Source organism: Netta rufina (assembly GCF_964035555.1).
Source record: "Netta rufina genome assembly, chromosome: 1".
Lineage (NCBI taxonomy): Eukaryota > Metazoa > Chordata > Aves > Anseriformes > Anatidae > Netta > Netta rufina.
In genome coordinates, this window is record NC_140123.1 from 24,991,996 (window position 1) to 25,016,848 (window position 24,853).

The following is a 24,853-nucleotide window of genomic DNA, read 5'->3' on the forward strand; positions in this document are numbered from 1 at the left end:
ATGCTTGAGAGAAAATTACTTCTCTCTTTCTTAAGCAACACTATCTTTAAATATATGGACAATCTCATCAAAACTGTATATTTCAATAGCTTCTTACTGTTTTATTCACAGTTGTATTACATAAAAATTAATTTACATCTTCTTTTTAATCAAACACATTTGTTTGCTGTTATGGCACCACTTAAGAGAACTGAGTTGTTGTAATTGTTTAGCTATTGTTGTTGAAGAAGACGATTGAAGTTGATCTTTGATGTTAGTAGTAGTAGTGTTACATGCTTTATGGAGGAAAGGGGGGGGAAAAGTGGGGAAAAATTTGGATATCAGGGCCTATGCACACTGGCAATGACATTCAAACAAACAATAAAAATCAATCCCTCCCTCACAATGTGAAACATATGATTGTGGAAAAGTAAAAAGGCAACAAAGTAAGCTTGGGGAACACTGAAAACAGGAAAGGAACTGGGGTTGTTATTCAATGCAGGAGGAGAAAAACAAGACTATAACAGTCACATTTAGACTTAGATTCTGTTTTTTGCAATCAAAAAAGTTGTGCAAATTGTTCTCTTTATTGAAACCGTTAAAAGTGATACGTAAAGGGAGATGTATAAATGCATTCTTATAAAAGCCTTGGCTTGAATGAAGGAGTTACTCCCTGTATCTGCTATAGTGGAGAACAAATTGGGGACAGTCATGTAAGTTCAATATATTTACTGCAGAAGTCTTTTTAAAGGGTGCATTGTATCAGATTTTTGATGACAATAGGAAAAAAAGAGGCTGGATTCTGTGAATTGTTTAGGAATCTTAAGTTGTTTATTGATTATTTATGTAGCAGTGCATGCATTATATTAATAATATTAATTTGTTGAAATATTTTTTGCTTTTCTGACTACAGAGCTTTTCCCAAAGCCTTATAGTGCCTATACCTGTTTCTGCTTGTATACTATGTAATGTATGAACATAAGCCTGAAGTTCTTTATGTGCATGAACCTTTTGTGTTACATGTAAATTGTTTCAAGTATAGGGATTTGTAGTCATTTTAAAAGCAGGCTACTGCCAAATACACTTGGCTTTAGAGTTGACACGCTGAGGGAATTTCAGTTGTCATATTTCAGGCACAATGTGAGTGATTGTAATAATTATTCTTGATATTTAAAATTTTGTTTACTTATCAATGTATCAATTGTAATTTATGCAAACTATTTTACCTACTAATTAGTTTTAACTAGTCTGTTTTATATTTTCCATTTTAAACGCTTTATGGCAAAGAAATTGGTATGTTTTTCTTTCAAAACAGAGTCATCTCAAAATTAGTTATGGTAATATTCACCACTTTTTGTCAGAATAATCATCAGTAGATTGTAAAATGTAACTGGTCTAGATGGTTGGAAATACTTTCAAGGTATTTAGCGCACCTAGTATTTTTTCATCTGTTAATAATCACCAAAATATTATTTTTAAAGTTAGACAAGACTAATGAAGTCTGTGGCAGGTAAAAATGTTTGATTTCATAAATCTGCATATAAGAGCATATATTTTATCCTGTTTAGGAATAATTATGCCCCACCATCTTAGCAAATATATCTCCGGTGTAATTCTCAGTCTCTTAAGTGCAACATGTCTCTAGCTCTTATAGGTAAAAATGACAGTTCATGAAAACGAAAATGTTTGAATTAACAATTCATAATATGACTCTTTGGGGGCTTTCTTTTAGAGGTGGAATTGTGTTGCTGTCGGTTTAGTAGGTATCAAACTCTCACCTGATGTAACTTTTCACTTGCTTTGACTTTCTGTGCCAACTTCAAAAATACAAGAACAGAAATGCAAAATGCAACAGTTAAACTCAAGAACTGAGGTCTCCGTTTAACAAAAAATAACGGAGGGGAGGAGAGGTTACATTCTGCTTTTATTCACTGGGACCTGCTAATCCCACAGTCATTTACTTTCGGAAGGGAAATATTATTTTTAAATGTATACGTGCAGTAGCGTTTATTTTAGAAATGTAAATCACATGTGCCGACCACAGGGATCAGACAGGGTGGAAAATCCTACACTTGAGCAGATCACAGGACGCGTGGATCCGGAGTGACTTCTGCTCCGCTTTCAAGGCCACAACTTCATTGTCAGGTCGCTGCCGCTCCGCTGCCCGGACCGTTCCGGAGCGATTGGGAAGAGGCAACGAAGCAGTTCCTAGAAAGAGATGCTCCTGGTCGGAGTCCAAACAGCTGACGAGCCCTTTAGCCAAGCGTCCTTCCCACAACCCCCAAACCTCCTGGTGAACGGGGACAAGCCGCGCCTTTGCTTTTTTTTTTTTTTTTTTTTTTTTTCCGGCGCCGAAGCGTCCCCAGCGGTGCCGGCGGGTCCTTCCCTGGCCGGGGCTGCCTGCCGTGCCCGACCCAGCCCAGCCCGGCTTGGCTCGGTTCGGCACGGCCCCGGCCGAGCCCCCACCGCCCCGCATCCCTCCTGCTGCCCTCCGCAGTGCCAGGTCGAGTCCCCGGTGCCCCCGCACGGCCGCGGCTCGGCGGCGGAGACGGCGCCGCGCCGGTGCCCGGGGCTCGTCTCCTTCCAGCCCCGCGTGGGAACGAGCCCGGCCCCGGGCTCTCGGCTCAGGTGTGCCCGGCTTTTGTTTCAATTAGATTAGCAATTGGGTTTTGGGAAGGGAGCCGAAGCTTCCCCCCGTAGCTCGGTGCCATATGGAAAAGCTGCAGTATTTTGATTACGCTCTATGTAAACATTTTAATATCGGATCCTTAAAATCCAGAGACTATCCCAAAGGGGATTAAAACATAATCCTCCGTCTCTATAGCTGTAGTGGATTAATTTCGTATTCTCTCAGTGGCTGGTTTGCTCCCTGAAGGCTACAACAAAAAGACTCTCTGCTCCTTAAACATGCTATGGAATTGAAAGTTGTAATTGGAGATTTCCAAAGGACAAGTGTAAAAATGACACGCTGCTAATGCCGAATATTTTGTTCGTGTTGTGCTTCCAGGAGAATATATATATATGTGTACCTGCAAAGACTTTTTTAATTTAATTTGAACTCTCCCCTCCCCCCCGAATCCCATAATTTGACCGTTTAAAAAAGGCTTTCTCTCCCCCTCCTCCTTTTTTTTTTTTTTTTTTTTTTTTTCCTCCCGAAAAGAGGAAACCCAGGCACAAGCAAACGTTTTCTTATCTGGAAAGTACGATAACCCTTATTCCTCGCCGCGTCCTAATACCTCCAACGTGTTTACACCGCAACAAATCTGGGGGGAGCATTTGAGCAGAGCGCAGGGCGGATGCCAAAGGAGCGGCCCAGGAGCAGAGAGCCTTCTCTCGGGAGGAGGAGGGGGAACCAGACACCCCAGCTTTCCCCCTTCATGCAGTAACAGGCAAAAGAGCGAATTCCCCCTCTCCTCTGTGCCGGGTGCTCGTATTGTCCTCCCCTGGATGTCAGACTACAGGGCCCAGCCTTTTGACCATCGAATAGCGGTGCCTTCCTTTTTATTCTACCCACGCAGCACCGAGGGGAAGAGCTAATTGGATCAAATTGATGGCCTTCCTCCAGGACGCACCCTCGGAAGCCTCCTCGATGCCCGGGTGGAGGCTGCAGACGGGTGCGGGGCGACGCTGGGCCTCCACGGAGGAGGACGAGCGCTGCTTGCGGGCGGGCGGTGGCGGTCTGCGAGGCCTCTACCTCCCCCCCCCCCCCCCTTCTGTAAACACAAAGAAAAGGGGGCCTGGGGAATTGAAACCCAAATCCACTTGTAATCGTACAAGGGAATCGGGCGTAATTACTCGAGCAACCTAGATTAAGATTGATGAGCCTTTAAAAGCGGCGTTTCGGATCGATCGCCCTGCCCTTCTTCGCAGCCAACAGCCCGGGTTTTCCCGGCTCGGCTCGGCTCGTCTGGGCTGGTTTCTCACGGCGAAGGGAGGGAGAGAAGATGGAGGCTAGACGGGGAGAGCGGCAAAGCAGCCCCGGCGCATGTGATTCAGATCAGCTGACTAGGGTCAAGAGGCTACCGTGGTTTATTAGGAGATGGAAAACAATAAAATGAAAGAAAATAGAGTTTGTATCAATATTATGCAGCCTGCCACACTGGGCTGCTGAAAGCTGTCACTGAAACTGCGTTTTAGCTTCCCCTTGTACACACACTAATCCGTGCCTTCCTCTTTATTTATTTTGCAGCGAAAAAAAAATGACAAAACATTGTGCAATACAGCCTCAAATTGGGTGTTACAGTAAAGTAAAACATTAACAACATGACAGTTAGATGCACTGATACAGGACTAATTTGGGCTAAGTGAGTAATTTGAAGTGTCGCCTGCAAGAACTGGTAGCAAAGTGCCTGTGCGGTGCCGGGGGAGGAGGAGGAGGAAAGGTCGCAACCGTGCCTGCCAGCCGGGGGGTGCTGGTACCTGGGGACCCCAGCCGCAGGCACACGCGGGTTCTCGCTGCCATCCTCTTGAGGTCTTCCGTAGTGAGCTTCTTTTGAAGTGCAGGAACCCAGCGCAAGCTCGCTGTCCCTCGCGACGTGATGCCTTTGCCGGTTCCCAGGAGGTGCGGCGCTCGGATGCTGCGCTGAGTTTCTCAGTGCTGGGGCGCGTAGCGTGTGGATGCGTGTGTTTGGCCGTGGGTACACAGGTTACCCTACGCCATTCAGCGGTTTAATCTAGAAGAGTGTTTTATGTTTAATCTTTTCTTTTAATTAGAGCGAGCGTCCTAAACACCGACGCTGGCAGCTTTAGCAGCAGGCTGCGTTCGTCTCGAAGATAAGATGGCGAAAAAGTGATCCTCTGCTGTCTTTGGCATTAAAGTAGAAGTTCTTCCTTGAGCTAAACCCTAACAATGCGAATGGAGAAGGCTGCCTTCTGCATTAGGTTCCCCTCATCCATCTTCCCAGTGCCCGTGCGAGCGCCTCGTTAAGGAGCGTCCTTGGGCGAAACGTCGTTACCCTCCTTTCGAAAGGCTCAAGCGGCAGCAAATTGAACTCAAAACTCTCTGCCCATAAATACCCTTAACGAGGGCAGCCGTCCCCTGCGTGCGGTGGCCGCCGGGCTCCCGAGAACCCTTCGTGGGCTCGGCCCGGAGGGGGCGAGGGGCCAGCGCTGCTCGGTCGCCCGCCGCCTGCCCGGCTGTGCCGCCCCCCCCCGGCTCCGACACGGCCGCTGCTGTCGCCCATAAACAGCGGGGGTGTTAACGAGGAGTAAAAGGGCACAGAGACAGGGGGGACCTACTCGGAGGAGGCAGCCCCCGCTCCCTCTGACCCCTCTGCGTGCCGCTGCTCACTGATTTATCTCGCGCCCCGCAGCTCACTAACTCTTATTTATTTTTTTTTCTTCCTTTTTTTTTTTTTTTTTTTTCCTGGCCTGACCGCGAAGTTCAAAGCACGCTGGCCGCGGGCAGGAAAGGGGCAACGGCGGCGGTTTCCAAAGCGGGGTTTACGAGGGGGCATCGCCTGGCGGAGGGAAGGGGACGGGCCACCGGGGATGGGCCGGCCGGGGGCCCCCAACCTGACGGCGCTGCCCTTGTCTTGCAGGCCCCGTGGTGCTCAGCACGCCGGCACAGCTCGTCGCCCCCGTGGTGGTGGCCAAGGGCACTCTCTCCATCACTACCACGGAGATCTACTTCGAGGTGGACGAGGACGACCCGGCCTTCAAGAAGATCGACCCCAAGGTGAGTGCTGCGGGGGGCGGTGGTGGCCCCGGTCGCGGACATGCGTGGGTCGGGGTCGTCCCCTTCCTCCGGAGTGGGCGCCCTGCTGCCGGCTCTCGCTGCGTTTTAGTAAAAAAAAAAAAAAAAAAAAAAATTGCGCCGGGTATTAATGATGGTAAATCCTCTATTACGGCGGCGTGCGCGTTTTTCAACAGCCTTCGCTCAGTGCCTTTGTATGAACGTGGGCAGATTTAGTAGCTAAGCCAATTGCTCTGAAATCCCTGGAGGTAAGAGCAGTCCCAGACTGCAGCCTTCCTAAGACACAGCGAAGGGCTCTACCCCTTCTGAGGCTATCAGAGAATCTCCTCATTTCAAGAATGTTAGGTACCATGTCAGAAAATACGGTGCATTTTAGTAAACACGCTCCCCGCTGAAATGCAAGCTACTGCTTATTTTCTGGAGTAAAAAAAAAAAAGGGGGGGGGGGTGGGGGAGGAGGGGGATGGGCATGTACCCAAGACTTGATTCCTGGGAAAGCTGTGTTTTGTTTTTTTTCTCGAGTCACTTACTACTCCCAATTCCCCAGTGCCCCCCTCCACCCCCGCCGCGCCCCCTCCCCAGCCCAGCCGCGGAAACCTTCGCGTGGCTCCCGCCGGGCTGCAGCCGAGCCGGGGGCAGGAGGGGGCACGGGCAAGGGACGGCTGTGACCGGCTGCTCCCCTCTCCTGCACCTCTGTTCCCTCTTACGGTTGTTGCTTTGTTTCTCATTATCGAGCTGGAAAATGTTAGAAGCTTCTCTGGAGAGAGAATAGGGGAGAGCTTTGACAAAAACCCTTTGGTTTTGTTTTTGGGTCTTGTTTTTCTTTTTTTTTCTCCAGAAATATCGTAAGTCATTTCCAATAAAAAAATGCTAGCGAACTTGTCTGGACATAAGTATGGTTTGTAGTAAGGTGATTTGTTTGGTGAATAATGTCTGAAACTCGGGACTTTTTTCACAGTGCTGGGGAAAAAAAAAAAAGATTCTTCCCTAATCGCTGGGAATAACGGGTTCTTTAAAGGGTACCCGCTGCAAATAGCTGCCAATGGGTGTTACACAGGCGCTCGGCCTCTTTCAGCACTTGTTGACTGTTAGGGTACTCGGCAGAATGCTCGCTGTGATTTTGCATTTTGGTCTCAGAGCAGCTTTAAAGAAACGCAGACTTTAGGAGTAGGAAGAGGCAATTCCTGACCGCTCGCAGTTTGGAGGAACCCACATGTTTTTTCCCTCTGGATGCCCTGCGAACGCAGGGGCTCCATTTCTGTGAGCAATCTTATCACATTCATAGCGGACTCGTGGGGCAGAAGCAATAACGTTGTTCTCTTTATTGGTGCTGGCTTGACCCTTTCACCTAGACATTTTACCTCCTGCGTCCCTCCTTGAGCCGAGCCGCTGGATTTACCAGGCTTGCTGCTCGCTCCGTGCCCTGCCTGCTTCGGGGGCGGGCGGCGCTTCCTCAGCATTGTTCGACCCCGGGCAGAAACGCATCGGCTCCGCAGAGGAAACCTTTAGGAAATAATTTGTTTTTGGGCGGCTGGAACAATGTTACTGAGTGAATAACTACATCGGTGCCTGACGGTTTGCTGACGGTCAGCTGGAGCTAAATTCTAGTGTGTTTAAACCGCCGATATTTCCTCGTCCTCCAAAACTAGCCAAAACGCAAAATCAGGCGGCTGCTGCCCTTAAGTTTTCCAGGATTTTAGCAACTATCACCAGAAAGTCAAAATGCACAGAACACAGCTGATCTCTGATCGTTCAAGTAGAAAACTTGATTCTGTATTGAAACGCTTACCCATTGGCATTTTACTTCATTTATTAGCTTGTAATTAAATAAATCAGCAACAGAAATTAAAATCTAAATCACAAAAGGTAATTATCCAGTGTATTTCAAGTGCATTTTCAAATATATAATTCCAATATTCAAGCGTTATTATATAAGCAGAATCCAAATTTCTTTTGAATATATTTAAATAACATTTCAAGTATATTTATGGAATGTTAGAAATAGAACAAGCAATATATATGAAACGAAAAAATGTAAACTTGTTAAGTTCAGACACTTCAAAAGACAATTAACAAAAGTACCATGATAAAATCTACCTTTTTAAATGGTATCTTCTCTTTAGCAGAAAATGTTCTTGAAGTATCCAAAATGGCAATTTAACTTCTGTTCACCAAATCACAAAACACCAACATCCACAATTTCAAAGACAATGTGAGATCACAATATTTGATACAAATTAAAAGGTACATTGGGGTTTGTTCAGGTGGCATATCCAAATAGCTTTTACTCACAGAGGGATTACAGAAAAATACGGGGTTTGTTATAATCCGTTGGTACCATTCCTAGGCAGAGTGGTCACAATCAAGTTAAATTACAGCCAATTTTGCTTTCCGGGTAAGACGCTTTTTTTTCCCCCCTTTTTTTTTTTTTTTTCTTTTCTATTTTTTTCCCCCCCGCGGGAAACTGCAAAACTGTGGTGCAGATAAGAGGCATGATACTTGCTGTTTTTATTTGCGTTTCTCGGTGAAGAGCCTAAGCTATATTCCTTTTTAAAAGAGAATATGAGTTGCACTGTCAAGTGGAAACATCTGACTTTTCGAACAGGAAGCTTAAACTTCATCAGGATCTCAGACGCTTTGTCGGACAGGCCCGCTCTACAGTTACCCCCTAAAGTTTCTCCAAACTTTTCGGGTTGGTCAGTATCTCCCTAGCCAGTCGCCACGTCTGTTTGGCCGCGTTTTCCAGGGCTGAGTGAGGTTTGCCCTGAAAGAGGTCTAAATTGGGCAAGAAGTAATGCGGGCACCGCCTGCACTGGAGGCAGGAGATGAGCTGCAGTAAAATCCCGTTGAGCCGATCGCCCAAGCACGACTCGTCCCAGTCCGACTCTCGGGGGTGCTTTTCGCATTCGTATGAAACCAGAGTCTTCATGTGATAATTATTCAGGGGCTGGCCCGGCAGCTCCAGGTGGCGGTCCCGCAAGGTTTTGAGGATGGAGAGGCATTTCTTCCTGCAGCCGCCCATCTGCAGTCTGTTCTCGGCTTCGGCGAACTGCAGCACCCAGGCATCGCTCTCGGCCGAGCTCTGCTTGCCGGCCAGCGAGTGGCACTCCTTGGACAAGAGGTTGAACCCTTCGGCCTTGACCTCCGCCACCCGGTTGGGTCCCGGCCAGGGGATGTGGGGAAGCGGCCAGTGGGCAGCGCTCCGCGGCCAGATCCCCGTGCACTTGAACGCCGGCGTGATCTGCACCACGTACCTATCCCTGATCCGCAGCTTCACCTCGCTGGTGTCCGCCACCATCTTTACCACGTCTCTGTAACTGCACTTATCCACGGCTTGAGCCACCAGAGTCTGAAATCTGGAGCGGATTTTGCGAGCGGAGAGGTAGCCAGACGCCGTGATGAACTCCACCCAGAGGGACATGCTCCTCTTGCGCCCGTCGCTCAACTTTAACACAGCGCAGCCCGGCAAGGAGCCGTCGTCCACGAAGTTGAAGACCCCCATCTGGTTCAGATAGAGCACGACTTCGAACTCCGTGGGGGAGATGACTTCCAAGCCCTCGTAGCGATTGTCCATCTCATTCAGGGAGCTGATGAAGCGAGGCTCCTGCACCTCCACCTCCTTCAGCACGTCCGACACCACTTTGCAGACTTCGCGGATCGTCTTGGCGATGGCAGCTTTCCTGGCTTGGCATTTCTCGTTGTAGTATTTATTCAGATGGTACACCAGCTTGGCCTGGGCCGCGATCATGTTGGGGCAGAGATCCGGATTGTACACCGGAGTCTCGCAGTAGGCTGTGGGATCCAATGCGGCTGCTAAGGCTGGAGCCAACTTCAGAGGAGAAACAGGCTGCTGCACTCTGAAACGTAACAAATGTTTTTCAAAATGCGCTGTGGCTGCTGCTCCTCAGATGCTCTCTTCCTGCTTTTTTAGATCAGCCGTCTCGAAGTGTGTGTGGCGGGGGGGGCGGGCGGGGGACTGGAGGGGGCGATATTTTTCCTCCCCCTTTTTTTAAAGGGTCCGTGAGTGAGAGGCAAGCATCGAGAGCTGCACCTTCTCCGGCAGCAATAAAAACAAAAGTTGCACTGAGACACAGCGAGGCTTCCAGTAGTCAAAATAATAAAACCTCTTCGTATTTATTTATGTTTTCCCGTAGTAATCACTGTGTGTGTGCAGGGCGGTTAATCAGATGGTGGAAAAAGTGCCGCGTGTGTGTGTGTGTATATGTCAGAAGAAGCTGGCTGTTGGTTTGTATAAGAGCCCAGATGCACTCGTGTGGAAATTATAAAGGCAGGGCCAGGCAGGCGGGCGGCCAATCGCCACTGGGCTCGTCACTGCAGCCTCTTTCAGCTCAAACCCGGCTAATTAATCCCTCTCTAGGAGATAGATATGTATACGCACACGCACATATACAAAGGTAGCCGGTTCCCGGCAGAAAATCGCCGGGAAATCGAGGGACACCGCTCTTCTCCGGGTGTAACCCCAAGGGCAGGGACGTTTCCAAAGGACCCTGCGCGGCTCCGTTCCCAGCGGGTCCCCCGACGGCGGCGTCGCGCCCGCAGGTGCGGGTGGCTGCGCCCCGGGGGGCGGCCGGAGAGCCAGGGCCTCCCGGTCCCGGTCGGAGCCCGCCCGTAAGTTCATTTAGAGCCGCCCTCCTCGCCTCCCGAGAGCGGTCCGTGACTGCCAGCGGGAAGTTTTGGCTCTCCCGAAGCGGCCGGGGAGCGAGGCGGCAGATGCACGGCAGTGTAGTGCCCTTCGGAATAAAAGTGTGCCGCCAAAGTTCGCGATTTGGGGGCGTTTTCGGCGGACCTTCTGGCGGGGTCGAAGCGATCTGGAGGTTTCAGGCGTTTGTGCATTTTGTCTCGCCTTGCTTTTTGTCTTCCTACCTTCTGGAGGGGAGAATCGATCGCTAAACGGGGCTGTCAGGTCTTTTTCACGCTCCCTCCAGAAACCAAGTAGCAGATCCGAAGGGTAAATCTCCTCCGCCAGCTCCTAGCTTCGTTCCCGTGCTCCGCGTAGCGCTCCGACGTGTGGCGAAGGCTGAGTTGCGGCTGCTGTTGGAGACGTGGTGGCACCAGGAGCACCTATTAATTTCAAACCTGGACGGCTCATTGTTACAGCGGGCTCTGCTAGCAAGCTGCGTTTAGTAAATGCGCTCACGGGAGGGATGCTAGCGACTGCAAACGTGCTGGCATGCTGCTCATCTGACACCTTGGGTTTCATGCGCGTGATGCGTAATTAGCAAATTTCTCCTTCGGTACCTTAAGTGGTAGTAACCGGAACCTTTATTTGCAAATAAGCCCGCGTGGCAAACTCTTCTGCTTTCCAGCATTTACCGAGCTTCACTCTCAGAAAACCCTAAATTATATATATACATGTATGTATATATATATAAAGAAAAAAATACACCCAAGCTTTTCGTCGCTTGTCTTTAAGGAATCTTTAAGCTGCTGCCCAATTATTAATTCGTAAAGTGACTGTCACAGACGTATGTGTTGCTAAGGAGAGGTCATAATGCAAGGAATATCTTACAACATTTGTTCACCGCATTAAGGCGACCAACTTTCTTGCATACAGTGAAGAATTTCTGACTTTGCGCTCGCCTCCCTCGCTCTTGGCGTTTCTGCGGGCGATCCCCTTGCCGCTTCCTAGAAGGAAGCCGATGCGGGAATCATTTTTCTGCCCATTAGTATAAACAAGGCTAGGACCGGCTCGGGGCTCCTAGCAGAAAATCTGCAGGTGACAGCTCGTCCCGGAGAAGCCTTCCCTCTCCTCGGCCCGCCGGCGGCGGGGCGGCCGCTACCCGTCTGTTTTGGGCTAACAGGGGCAGGTTTTCCCCCAGATTTTTGCGGGGAGCTTTCGCGGCGAGTAGGGGCGGCTGCCGAGCGGGACACAAGTGGCTCCCCACGGCCCCGGCTCCTTCCCGGGGTCCGAGACCCCCCTATACATTCCCTAGGGACTCCGGGGGGCGGCTCCCCCCCCGTGCCGCGCAGGCACCCGTGAGGTCCCCTCCAGCTTCAAGGGGAGGCCGGGACACCCCGGCGGCGGGCGGGGAGGGGAAGGATCCCGCCCCACTACACCCGGGGCTGGGACTGGGGTCGGTCCGGGGCCGATCCCCTCTCCCTGCCCGCCCCCTGGGGCCGCGGCGGTGCCGGGCGCGCCCTGCCCGCGGAGGGGCTGGCCGTGTAGGGGGTACGGAGGGGAGCGGAGGAGGAATGGGAAGGGGCAAAGCGGGAGGGTTTTGGGGCAGGGGGACCCCCCGGCGCGACCCCTCCGTCTCTTTCTGGCCGGGGGGGGCGGCTTTTTGGCGGTGTAAATCAGGCTGAGCTCCTTTCCCTGCGAGGTCGCGTACCGCCGCCGCGTAAAAAACGAAAGTTGAGGCGGGCGGACAAAAGGGGTTTGGCTCGCTCCCCCTATCTCCGCCAAGGGGAGCAGCCGTTTCCTGTGGGATGACACGCAGTCCCAAACTCCGAAGTGCGAGTGGAGCCTTCAGCTGCACGTTGACGATGGAAATATTTCGGGCAAGGTTTTGTTTGTTTTCACCCGGTGGGTTTTCGCTCAGGAAATGCAGTTTCTAAAGGCAAGAGGAGATATCTCACCCCTTTTAACCGTCAGGAAGCTGAATTTTCGTAATGTAGCAAAATTAATCGAAATTAAATTTACGTCTTCTCTGCCAAATCACAGCCGTCTCTATATAACGTTAAGATTAACCCCCCATGTCAAATAACGCAGGTTATATGTATTGTATCTCGACGGTTGTGGGAACTGTTGTGCCTATCAGACTTAGCCTTGGCTGGGTTATGTTTACCACTAAAGGTTACGATCAATTTCACTACATCATTTCATTTCACACACAGAAAAATAAACATTTGATAGCTTGAAAATATGTGGATTTAGGCACGGCTGACACCAGTCAACTACTGAAATGTAACTGTTAAGGTGACCTGATCGTTTCAAATGACACGAAGTCGGTGGTTTGCTTTGGATTCCGAAAATGAAGATATATCTGACTTTACGAAATATAAAACATGAATATTTTCGTGACTTCTGACCACTTAGCACAGTTAGTTTTTCTTTGTATTTATTAACGTGTTCTTAATAAATTATAAAAGGAAGGAACACCTTTTCACCACTGAGTTTTATTTTTATATGGATTGAGTTGTTCTGGTAAATTGAGATTAAAATCACCTCATTAAAATGATGATTGAGAGTTTGTCATTATAATAGTACTGTATGATATTGGTGACTTTTACCAAATTACTGTTTTCTAGATATTTTCCCCTAATTAGAGTACTATAGCTACATTTCTTGAACTCTACTTGTTATTTCAAATCTTTCTAACTACATTGCCTTGTCATGCAGTGTTCTTATTAGCCAGAAAGCCAAATAGTGTTGAAAATGTATGACTGCAGGTACTCACCTATGCCACCAAAATATATATATATATATAGTCGCTTTTATAAATTTCACCAATAATTTGTTTTCATATGGTGAAAAGTATGAGTGAAAATGCACATACTGATGCATATACACCCAAAGTGCTTACATTGATATCACTTTATATTTCTTATTATGTAGTGATAGTTCTTCCACAAACAACTGTGCTCATGAATTTTAAAGTTTTATTTTTTAATATCTGTCTATTGCACTAGGGAACTAGGAAAAAATGAAGCTGAGTTGATTAAATTATTTATCCCTACTGCTGAAGTGAGTTTGAAGGCTCATTGAATGTATCTGATTTCTTGGATCCTCATTCTCCCCTTCCCCCCCTCAATTCATTCTGGTTATTTCATCCATATCATCCTGCCAGCACCAATAAATTTACTTTTTTTTTTTTTTTTTTTTCAAGTAGGAAAACTAAAGACAGATATTTGTGGGGAGTTTGCTTTAAATGTCACTTTATATAAAATACGCAGCATCATTTTTTGTGATAGAGGTTGACGGTACTTGCAAGTGTTTGCATTCCTATTTGCATTTTACTTTTTGACTACACTTTCAAACTTAGGAACAATGAAGTGGTAAGCTTAAAAGTAAGTTGCTAGCGTGTTTGCAAACACTTTTTTTTTTTTTTTTTAAATGATGTTATATGCTTCAGGACTTAGATTCTGGGATATAAATTTATGTAGAATTATGCACGCAAATATTTTCCTTCAGTTATCTGTAGTTTTCTGCAGATGTTTTTTACTTTTTTTTAAGAAAATGTGATATAGCTCCTTTTTGCAGTACACGAATAGCATTCGTTAGTGTTAAACTTAGCATGTGTATGTATTCTCTTCCCATTAAAAATAAAAAGACGAAAGGAGTTTGCATTAGTTTTGGACTTTGTCATTCTAGGTCACACGGCTGAACTGTTAATGCTTTAAATTCTTTTAATCTGCAATCTGTTAAAGGAAAAACCAGTAATTGATTTGTTGTCTTTAAAATGTTACATCTCAAAAGTAAACATAGAGCTTGCACAACTGCAAATTACGATTTTAGCTAGAACCGCAGAAACATCCAGGCAGGAAGAAATGCATTGAATTATTCATTTGGTTCACTTCTACATCAGCTTCTCCAAAGTCAGACATTCCTTAAAGTACAGCATTTCATTTAGGGAGTCCAACATTGCCTTTTTTTTTTTTTTAAAAAAAAAAAAGAGATCTCTTGCTTTGAGAATGCTCTTTTCTGCTGAACTGAGAGGAGTATGGAATCAGTGGGGATTAGCGCCTTTTAATCTACTACATCTGTAGCGGGTCATCCAACACTGCAGAACTCTCATTACTGTTTCATGCTGTATATGATTAAATGACTGAAAATATTCAACATTGACCTTGAAAATAAAGCTGTATGCATTGGATGATCAGCTTCCTAAGTCTTCATCTCTAAGCTAACCTTTCCCCTTGGTAACTTCTATCCCTGCAATACATTGTCTGAAGAAGGACTAGAGCATAGAAAACGCGTGCAAGTTGAAACTAAAGTGTGGTAGTATTTGAAATGTATCATTATATAAATTATGACATCACTCAGCTTGTTTGTGTGTGTTTTTGAGTAACCCAACATCTTATTAATCCAGCTGAAATGTAGGGGTGGTATGTCTTGAACAGATATACTTCTATGACTGGTGTTTTTATGTAAGCTGGTTTCATATCGACCGGCAAACTGAACTACGCACTCTTGTAGGTAGTTGCTAGAGCTGCTGAAATCAGCAGAAAACATGTTGCTTAACATCTTTGAGTGCTAACCTACATACAGCAATTACCAAGCACCATTTTTCATATCCATTTTGTCATGCTATGTGTTTATTGCTGGTTTTCATACTACATATAATATACATTTAGCCCCTCGTAGTCAAAACTAAATGTGTTCTCTTCCCTAACAATAGCATGGGTACGGTAAATCACCTATGTAACTCACTTTATCTCAACTTAGCTATAAAAAGACATGCCTTGCATATTTTAATGCAGACTTCTATTTTTTAATGTAGTGTACAGCTTTCAGATATTTTCTTTCAAAATAAGGGTGAAGGGAGGAGTTGAGTGAGTTGGTCATGAGTGATTAATACATTTCATTGAACCTTATGAAGGCCCTGATCCTGCCAATACACACATGGTTAGCTAAACAGTTGGCTGGTTCTGATGAGGTCAGTGGCTTCTTTAGGCTAACAGTTGGTTAAGTCCACGAGCTGTTATTTGCAGGATTGGGGCCGAAGCAGGATAACGCTTGGAGGTTATAATTTATTACTAGTATGAACATGGCGTGCCTTCACAATATTTAAAATATCAAATGCATGTGTTGGTAAGTATAATAAGGAAAATATATTTTGGGCCTGAGCATCTACTCTCCTGTCAAGCAGGACTTCCCGCTTAATTTCATTGTATTTTAGTGATGATAGTGTTGATTTAACTTCCTGAGAAAGGACAGTGCTGTTTTGTTTTTTTGTATTTAACAGGATGCTCTCACAAAAATACTTTGCCTAATCTGCTCTAAAGTTTTTACAAGGAGGATAAGTTTATTGATAGAAATGAGTGAAGGACTATGATTGCAAAATCTCAAAACTGTACTTTTCATGTACTTACTTTCATATATTCAGGACTATTTCTAGAACTCCCAAAAGGTGCAGGATCTTTTAACAGTCTTAAATATAAGCAACCCACTTGCTAAAAAACACTTATTCATTGTTCCTAAAATATGTTAGTTGTAACTGTAATATAAACATGTCAACCAACTTATTATTTCAGGAAGAAAGGGAGAGATCTCTTCAGGAAAAGCTTGATCCTAAAATCTTCCGGCCTTTAAAATGTGTCGATGTTCCCACCACCTCTCTGAACACTTTTTCTTAACTGGTGAAATATTGTCATTCCAGAGTGTAAACTTTTTGTCTGAGGGTGATTCATGTCTCTTATTCTGGTTCTCCTCTTATGTGGGTATAAAAATTTAACCTAGGTCACCTACCGTTCTTCCTACTTTTCTCTATCATTTTTTCAGCATAGCTCTAGGATAAAGTATACAGACGTGGGTGCTTTGTGGCACAATGACAGTATCATTGAAATGGGAACGACTAAAGAAGTGACACATACATGTAGTCTTGTAATTTCATAAATTTCCAATATATTTGTTGATAGAGAAATACTAGCTGTTTATGTAAATATCTGTGTTTATCTTACAGCAGTATTTCTGTCAATTTCTCTTAATAGTAGAAATAGATTTTGCTATTTGAGGACGTTATAGTTTATAATACACTACCATTGAAAAGATGAAAAAAAAATGTGGTGTATCTGGTAGGGTAGTGATAATGTTAACAATGTTAATGAAGTCTCCTTAGTTTTGGAGGAGGTAAAGAAGATATCTTTATTATTTAACATTTTTTTTAAACCTTCTTTATTTACAGTTTCAAGTGATTTGGAATAATTATTTAATAATACTAAAGGAAACTTCCAGGACTTTATTATTTATTTATTTATTTATTTATTTTTTTATTTTCCTGGAAGTACTGGTTTTAATGAGGTGAATTTACTTCTGTTGCATGATGTGTCTTTGTCAAAAATAGATTGTAAATATTTTCCTTCCTACTTCTTGTTTGGCCATTACTGTGGTAATTTTAAAGTTATGCCACGTGTACAGGCCTGTTAAGAGAGAAGTTACTGCAACCTAAATGATTCTGTCTTATTTCAGTGAATGTTTTACCATTTCCATTATTTTGTTTTAATTGTTTTCTTCTGCAAAGTATTTCTGGGTACAAAATGGCTACATTTAACTTCAATTTTGAAAATAAGCTTATAAAAGGAAACCGCTAGCATATGCAGAACTCTTACTAGCACTCTGAGGTACACAGGGGTATGTTGCATATGCTAGGTTGCACCATAACGCTTGCAGTTTTCAGCTATACTTCAACAGATTGGTTCTTGAAGAAGTAAAAAAAAATGACGGCAAGTATGTTGGACAACAGTTTTTTCATTCGTATTCAGTCAGTACATTCATTATGTATTATCAGTCCTTAATTGTAAAGATAAAATAATATAACCATTTATCATGGCAAACCCATTATTTATAATCTGTACCTTACAAAATTGTGTGGACCTTTGTTGATGATTTCTTCTACACATTCTATTTAGCTTTTTTTTTTTTTTTCTAATGTAGTAAATGAGGAAAAAACTTTCCAGGTTAGATTTATTACTAACTTAATCCATTCTTGATAGGCAAACTGCATATTTCTATGGGGTGAAAGAAGTCCCTTCTCCCCCCCCCCCCCCCCCCCCCCCCCAAAATTCAGTTCTTCATTTGTTTTGTTCACCACGCTGCATTAACACAGTTTTCCCCTGTGTGCATCTGCCAGTGTACAATTTAGCCACGGGCATCTGTAGACCTTGTGGTGATCAGTATTGCAGGCAAAAGCCATATGTGTTTAAATAAAAAAAAATCTCTTTATTTCATTTGCTGTTTTAACTGGATGGATAACTTTTGTGCCTCAAGACAGAGGAAGAGAAAATACAGAAATAATTAATTGCCTCTATTCTTGAGGCAGTTTCATTTTCCCTCTCCAATATGGAATGCTTGTCAGCTTTCCTGATAAATGACTGCATGTATTTGCATAGATTTTACATTAACAAAAAAATTAGTTTTATTTGTGAAAAACTAGTTTACATAATAATGCAAAATCTAGCATTATGGATTATGTTTCCAAATTTGAGAGACTGTGGAGAAGTGAGATTTTTTTTCTTATTTAATTCTTTTTTTTTAATGTCAAGCCATATTAGTTTTTAGCTTTGTATTTTGTTCCTATAAAAATAACTAAATCAGGGTCTTTTAATGTTTATATACCATTTCTTCTGTCTTTCATAAATTGAATAATTGATGCTGGTATGAAACCAACTTCTTTCATAGGCTTTTACACATTGCATTCATTAAATACATTCTTAAATATTTATACGTTCGTAAAACCTCATGGAACTGTTTTGAAAAAAATATTGTGGGAAACTGTTAAATGAATAAGAATAAGAATATGCTTTAAGTTTCTAATGCTGCTTTTAAAATAGTGCTCCATCAGGTATTCTTTCAAAGTGGTAATGTACTGCATTAACTTGTATTCCAATGTAGTACTTTTTTTTTTTTTTTTTTTTTTCTTCTTCTTTCCCTGTAGCTAATAACCTGTCTGTTTTAAGTAATTAGGCCTTCCTGGCTTGAAGTGACAGTACCATACCTCTAGTTAAAAAGTGTGTTTTAATCACAATTTTTCATGTCCATAAAGTTTATGAGTCAATCAGTCTGCAATATCTTTGAAGAAAATATACTGTGCTAATATTGAGATAATCACCATTATTTTCAAGTTTCATAAATTGGATATTTGTTTGTAATATAAACCTAGTGTCTTTTTGTCTAAAGACACCTGCTAATTGTATATCAGCTTATTCTCCATGCTGAAGTAAACACAGATGCATTCACTGCTGTTATTTCATGCTGTATAACAGAAAGAAAATATTTCTCCTTATGAAGCATGCTATACTTAATGACAACTTAAGGTAAAAGAGCGCCTTTGCCACTTCTTGAATCTGGGACACCCTAGGTGCCAGCTGTCACTGCTCAGCTAATGATGACAAATGCCCCTCTCTATGCAGATTGCAGAGCTTGCAGGCTGCTATGAAAGGCAGCCAGATTACCTTTCTTCAGATAGTAACTTAACCTTTTAAACTCAAGTGTCAGAATGAAATTATTAGCTGGGATAGTTTCAATATCTATTTCTTAAAAAGAAAAAAAAAAAAAAAAAAAAAAAAAAAGAGGAGAAGGCAGTAACTTCAAATAATACCCTAGCAGCTCAAATTCACCAATTGTGTGTGGTTCTCTGATATGTTAAAAATAGGAAATTGCTGCCATTCTGCCTGTGAACACTATATGGACTTGGCCAGTGTTGACTGTGTGAATACTAAAAACTGACTTCTTGGTAGCACTACACGGAAATGGGGCCAAACTGGGCCAAATTCTGTCCTTGCTTGCATCCATGCAGTGTTTCTGATGCACAGATGTGACTGATCACAGCTTACCTGATGCTGTTTATAAGAGACCTTAATTGAACTTACCTATCAGGGCTATGCTCAGTTCTATATGTGACATTTCATGTTCTAAATCTGTGGACACAGCTAGAGGCCAGTGTATAAAAATAACCAATTATTTACCTTATAGATATGAGCAGTTTCACAGAACTCAATGTCACTCAGTGTCATGTAGTTAAGTTACTAATTTAAATCAGAGTTTGGGACTTATGTTCTGGGCTGTCTTGGAAGAAGCTAACAGGCATGGGGACCTTACATGGTTCCTTGATAGCACGTAGAAAAGTAACAGAGCTTTAACTCTGTGTACACCACCTAAAGGTGTAGGGAGTTCTTTGAGTGTGTATCTGTATTTTTATGTGGGTATATTTGTATGTGCTTACCTGTTTGAATATACAAGCAAATAAATATATGAGAATTCATGTCAACGTGTGTGTGTATGAACTGGCTTACATGTTAACCTCTAGAGCACACAAATTTCCATGTTTGTATTAACTTACTGACATATATGAGCAAGTTTAACTTGCATGTTCATGTTATATTTGCTATTAAATCAGTCTGTATGGTTAACTGCATATGAATATCACCTTCCCTCTGAGTAAAGCATAAGTTAGTTTCAGTAAACAAGTATTTACCTTCAAGATTTTCACATGATCAAATCTTTGTAGCAGTGGACAATAATAAAACATTACAGAAATAAGGTGAAAAAGCATTTAATAAGAAGACCGGAAATTGAATGAATTATGGATACAAGAAAGTAAATAATAAGGATAGGAGGGGGTGCATTTGGTATGAGACTGGAATGTCCCAGAGAGAAAATAGTTGTTATGATTGGCAGAAAGTACAGGAGGCAGAAAAAAAAATAAATAATGAAGTTGAGATCTATGTTGCATTAACTGTAATGTGGTTGGTTCTGTAATAATCATTAAAATAAAGGTGATCTAATATGTGAATATAGGATTAATTAATATTCTTTTCTACAGAAAAAAAAAAATCTGATTACTGATATGTGTTCTCAAAGAATTTCTGTCAGTATTTACTTCTTTTCATAATATGATGTATGAACTGGAGATGCTGTTTAACATAAGTTAGAAATGTTTCCTTTAAAGTTTGGGGATAAGTATTTGTTTCTGCCTATGCATAAGTATGTTAAATTTAACATTCCTGTTTTGTTTTGTTTTTCTTAGGACATTATGTTTGAAGTATTTGAAACTGTATGTTTCATTATTTCGAGCAAGTGTAGCACAATCTGGGAAATAAAAAGGACAAAGATCTAGTGTTTCATAGTCAGGTTTCCTAGCTTGTTAGTTGAATAGGCATCAAATGAAGTCCAATGCCTATACAAAAGAAATGTTCCTTGTTTGGATTTGCCCCATCTGTGTCATCTGGTGGCTTATGCAATAGGAGGTGTTATCACATGAATCCAAATGCACAAGCCAGTTGTTTTATGGACTCTTTCTGTGCTTGGAGGAGTTTATAAGTTGCCCACTCTATTGTGTGTCACTCCCAGATGACATGGGTGCATTCTGCTGAGCATATTTTGGGGGTAATTATAACTAATGAAGCCTGGTACACAGCTTGTTCACAGAGTGATTTATTCTGCTGCTGTCTGATTCCTGAGACTTCTGTAAAATGGTTATATTGTGCATTCCACTTTGGACATGTATGGGAGCATGTGGTATTGAGTCAATCTGAGAAAACTGAAATAATTTGCTATTCAGTGTACCACAGACTAATTACAAAGATATTAGCTGAGTACATCTGTTTAAAAACATAGGAATAGAAATTAAAAATTGGATCTGCAACTTTAGGGATATTGACTTTAGTATGGTCCTTGTTTAGTTATTAACTCTTCCCAGCCTTGCAGTAAGCTGCTTAGATGTACAGCTTGCTCACATTTGCTTTTCTGTTGCTAACCTCAACAGTTAAGGTTAGGTTCCCTTTATACCTTTCAGCAAAAATTGCTTGCAGATTTTAATTCTGCAAGTTAAGTTCTGATAGCAAGTGATATTTTGTGGGAAGATAGATTTAAAAGTTGGGACGAATATACCTTGTACCTTTGCAGGTAGAAAGCAATGAAAAAAAAATCAGTACTGAAGCTTGACTATCAATCTTTATTTAACATTAGATGTACATTCTCACTGTAATTTTTCTTGAGTTAGTCTCTCAGGCAAGTAAATCCACTGACATTAGTGGGACTTTTCCTGTCTTCAAGAAGTGCTCATGCATTTGTTTGCCAGGACAGGTTTTAAAATCTTTTTTTCCAAGATGCTAACATAGCTTGAAGTCACGAGGCAGTGGGGTGCATTAGAGCTGCACAGTTTGTCACTTCACCTGCTGGAATCACAGATATCTAAGCAGAATTGTTGTTTTTACAATTATCTCAACATTGGTGTTCAGTAATAATAGTCTTCAATTACATCTGTCTTCAGTTACATCTGGTTCTCTCATCTTTGTCTTCTAACTGCATCCAGACTAGAAGGACTTTTTCATTTTTTTTCAGTGCTTACACAAAATTTACCTTTGTAGAAAAAAAAAAAAAAAAAAGGAAAGAAAAACAAACAAACAAACAAACAAAAAATTATACCTCTGAATGGGAGGAGTAAGATGTTTAGCACACATTTTATAAAAAGCATTGTATAAGGATGGAAAACAACTGCTTAGAAAATACAGTTCACATCCTTCTTACTGGCTGCATGAGTAGAAAAATAGTTTGTTTTCATCTGCTTTTGTGAAAACCACCTGAGGTTTGTGCAGGACAACAATCACAACGTGATGGGTGAGAAGATATCTGTAGTTCACAGAAGTAAATCATAAAAGATGTCATTCCTGAGTTAGTGTGTTAAGCCAGAGGAACCGGTCACCAGCAGACCTTAAGTTTGCCTCTAGCCTAACCTATCCCCACAGTAAAGTTTGCAGGATCAATACCATTTTTCAAAATCAGTATTTTCACTGGGAAAGAAATGAAAACAAATTCTACTCAGTTTTTGTCTCATGAAGATAAAAGTGGACAGAAGGTTTGCCGGTGACTTCATTCCTACTCCTGAATTTGTGCATAGCACAAAGGAACTTGTAGAGTTCCTAGAAGGAACTTGTAGGGCAGTGCTATAAACCCAAGATGATAACTATCAGAGGGTGAGAGTATTGGAGAAAAGCTGTTTGTACACAATGTGTATAGAGAAACATACACTTTGAAAACTGACTGTTTGGCTGAGAACAATTGTATCATAATGTAGCAGTTATGCTTTAGTTGTTTTAAATAAACAGAATTTGTTCTCAAACTGTGGTGAGGGGGATGTTTAGCTTTATGCTTTGTTCCTGATTCCTGCCATAAATGTGTGCTTTGAGGACAATTTGTACATGATGATTTATGGCAGTATGAAATCTGACCTGGTTTGAGGTTCACTGGCAATACAGTTGTGATAAGTTTTAACTTTTGATAGCTTTTAACACATATATTACCTACTTACATACCTTCCATAACAGTTGCATGGAGTAAAGTAGGCTGTGTTACAAGAGACATACTTATCATTGAAATCCCTAGATAGAATTAATTTCACAGATGAAACCCAGAATTTTGCACATTTTGTAAGGTTTTCTGTTTTGTTCGTGGTGGTGGTGGTTTGCTTGTTCTGTGTTAAAGGAGCATGACAAATTACAATGGCTGTTAAAATAAAAAATGCCTAAGAATGAGCAGTTGTTTTCTTTGAAGAAAGATTGTTACACATTTAAAGAATGGTTAGCTGGAAATGTGTTTTTGTGCTGTTAAAATATTGCAGTTGTCAGGTGTAGTTGTTTTGTGGGTAATCTGCTCATGGTTAGTCAGAGTACATCTGTTATATATCACTTTTAAACATTTCATAAAATATTTAAGATTAATGGTCCAAATCAAGCACAATCTAAAAATGATGATGCTAATTACATCAGTGAAACTTATATGTCATTCTTTTGCGCTGACCAAACTTTAGTTGCATGAACTCATTTCTCATTTTAGTCAGCCACTCAAGAGTACTGCACTGATAATCTTTTAGCAGAAATTGAAACCAAGAAGTTGAGTTGCTTGTCGGGCAATAAATTCTTTGTTGAGCTCACCGGTGTTACTGGTAGACTTTCCTTTTTGTTGTCATGCCCTTCCATTTTTCCTGGTGGTCTACCAGATTCAGGGGGCAGGCTGCCCAGTTGGACTCTCTGTTTACTAGAAGTTCTAAAAAAGTGTTGACTGAAGACCTTTTGCCATATTCCATATGTGCAAATCAGTCATAGAGTGGACACGTTGGACTGCTTAAGAAGCAACAATTGGTATGTTTGAGTTTAGCAAATGCATAAGGAATTTGAACTCCAACCTCATACTGACCCTGTAGTATCGTGATGATCAGTTGTGAAGGCAAAAAGATACTGATTCAATTAAACTTAAATTGATATAAAAATTGGATTTTATATAGCTTTGTGGAATAGGAGAAATATAGCATAAACAAGAAGATAACCAAAACGCATTGTGTTTGTGTGAGAAAAAAAAATAAATAAATCACTGGATAGAATGGGGATTAGGGCAAAAATATCAAAGAGAATGAATTTGAAATGAAAACCATTAGAATTTTCCAGGAATAATTACATTGAAAACTTCTGGTAAAATTTATTTCATTGAAGGGAGGGGAATTAAAAAACAATGTATATAATCAAAGAAGAAAACCAGAGGACAGGAAGATCTTTGCTTAAAGAAATTTGAATTAAAGTGTAAGCAAGTAGGGCTTACTTCATATAAAGATAAATACCGTACTAAACAGGAAATCCCACTTCCATGAATCTCTACCAGTGCATCTAAGCACAGTTGTCCCACGTCATGACTCAGGTTGTGAATCATGGTTACAAGTGTCAACATTTTCCGGGCTTACTCTTGACTGTACTTGAACTGAGCCAGCCTGACTGTAACTGCTGCTTTTGTGGGCAGAAGTCATTGCTTTGTGAAAGCAAATAAGGTAGCTCTCCAAGAGCAGCTCTCCAGAGCCCCAGGCAGTGAAAAAAAACAGCCTTTTCAGCATCCTTCACTGACCTTGAGGTTAACCTGTCCAGAAGCTTATGCAATCTATACAGTAAGGGAAAGCTTTATTATGATGGGAAACAGGATATGCTTGAGAATAGTGAGAAAACAGAGAGAATCCAGGAATTGAGAGGGAGCAAGTATAATGAAGTTCGTGCCAAGTCTTTAAAAGAATAGTTAATTATATTGACACCTTGGCCAATATTTTCTTACCTTCTAAATTAATTTCTAATGACAAAATGAGGTCTTTTTGGATGCACAAACTGCTGAATTTGCTTGTATTGCATGGTACTCTGTGTTCTCAAGTTAATGTTACCAAACATGGGGCTTACAAGGCCTTCATTCACAAGCCTACATTATTTGTTACTGATCTTGTTTAATATTTATACAGTGAGATACATTTCCATGTTGCCTTAGAGAAATAAAAATTATGTGATTCTGACATCATTTTACAGTCTAATTTTGGGAAAAGCAAGAAATTATGAAAAAAAAAAATATAATAGAGGAAAAGATAAAAAGATGGTCATAAAAAATGTGTGCTGTTCTATTATGTAGGAAGCTTGTCAACATATTTATTTATTTATTTATTTTTAGGAACGTATAAAATAAGTTGATTTGAAGGGT

The 24,853-nt window shown here is 42.2% G+C and overlaps 2 protein-coding genes across 5 annotated transcripts in view; one reads left to right on the forward strand and one right to left on the reverse strand.

Annotated features, from left to right (window-relative positions):
• Positions 1-24,853, forward strand: part of NBEA (neurobeachin) — a gene marked incomplete at both ends in the record, with an annotated part of 514,126 nt that overhangs the window by 355,705 nt on the left and 133,568 nt on the right. For all 4 annotated transcript variants that reach the window (XM_084292135.1, XM_084292133.1, XM_084292136.1 and 1 more), the window contains one exon: positions 5,520-5,656. In XM_084292135.1, the coding sequence (XP_084148261.1) occupies positions 5,520-5,656 (137 nt within the window). The remainder of the gene's footprint in view (positions 1-5,519; positions 5,657-24,853) is intronic.
• Positions 8,342-9,421, reverse strand: MAB21L1 (mab-21 like 1; the record flags this gene model as incomplete). The annotated part of the gene is made up of 1 exon (XM_084291986.1): positions 8,342-9,421. The coding sequence occupies one exon, from the start codon at positions 9,419-9,421 to the stop codon at positions 8,342-8,344; it is 1,080 nt and encodes a 359-aa protein (XP_084148112.1).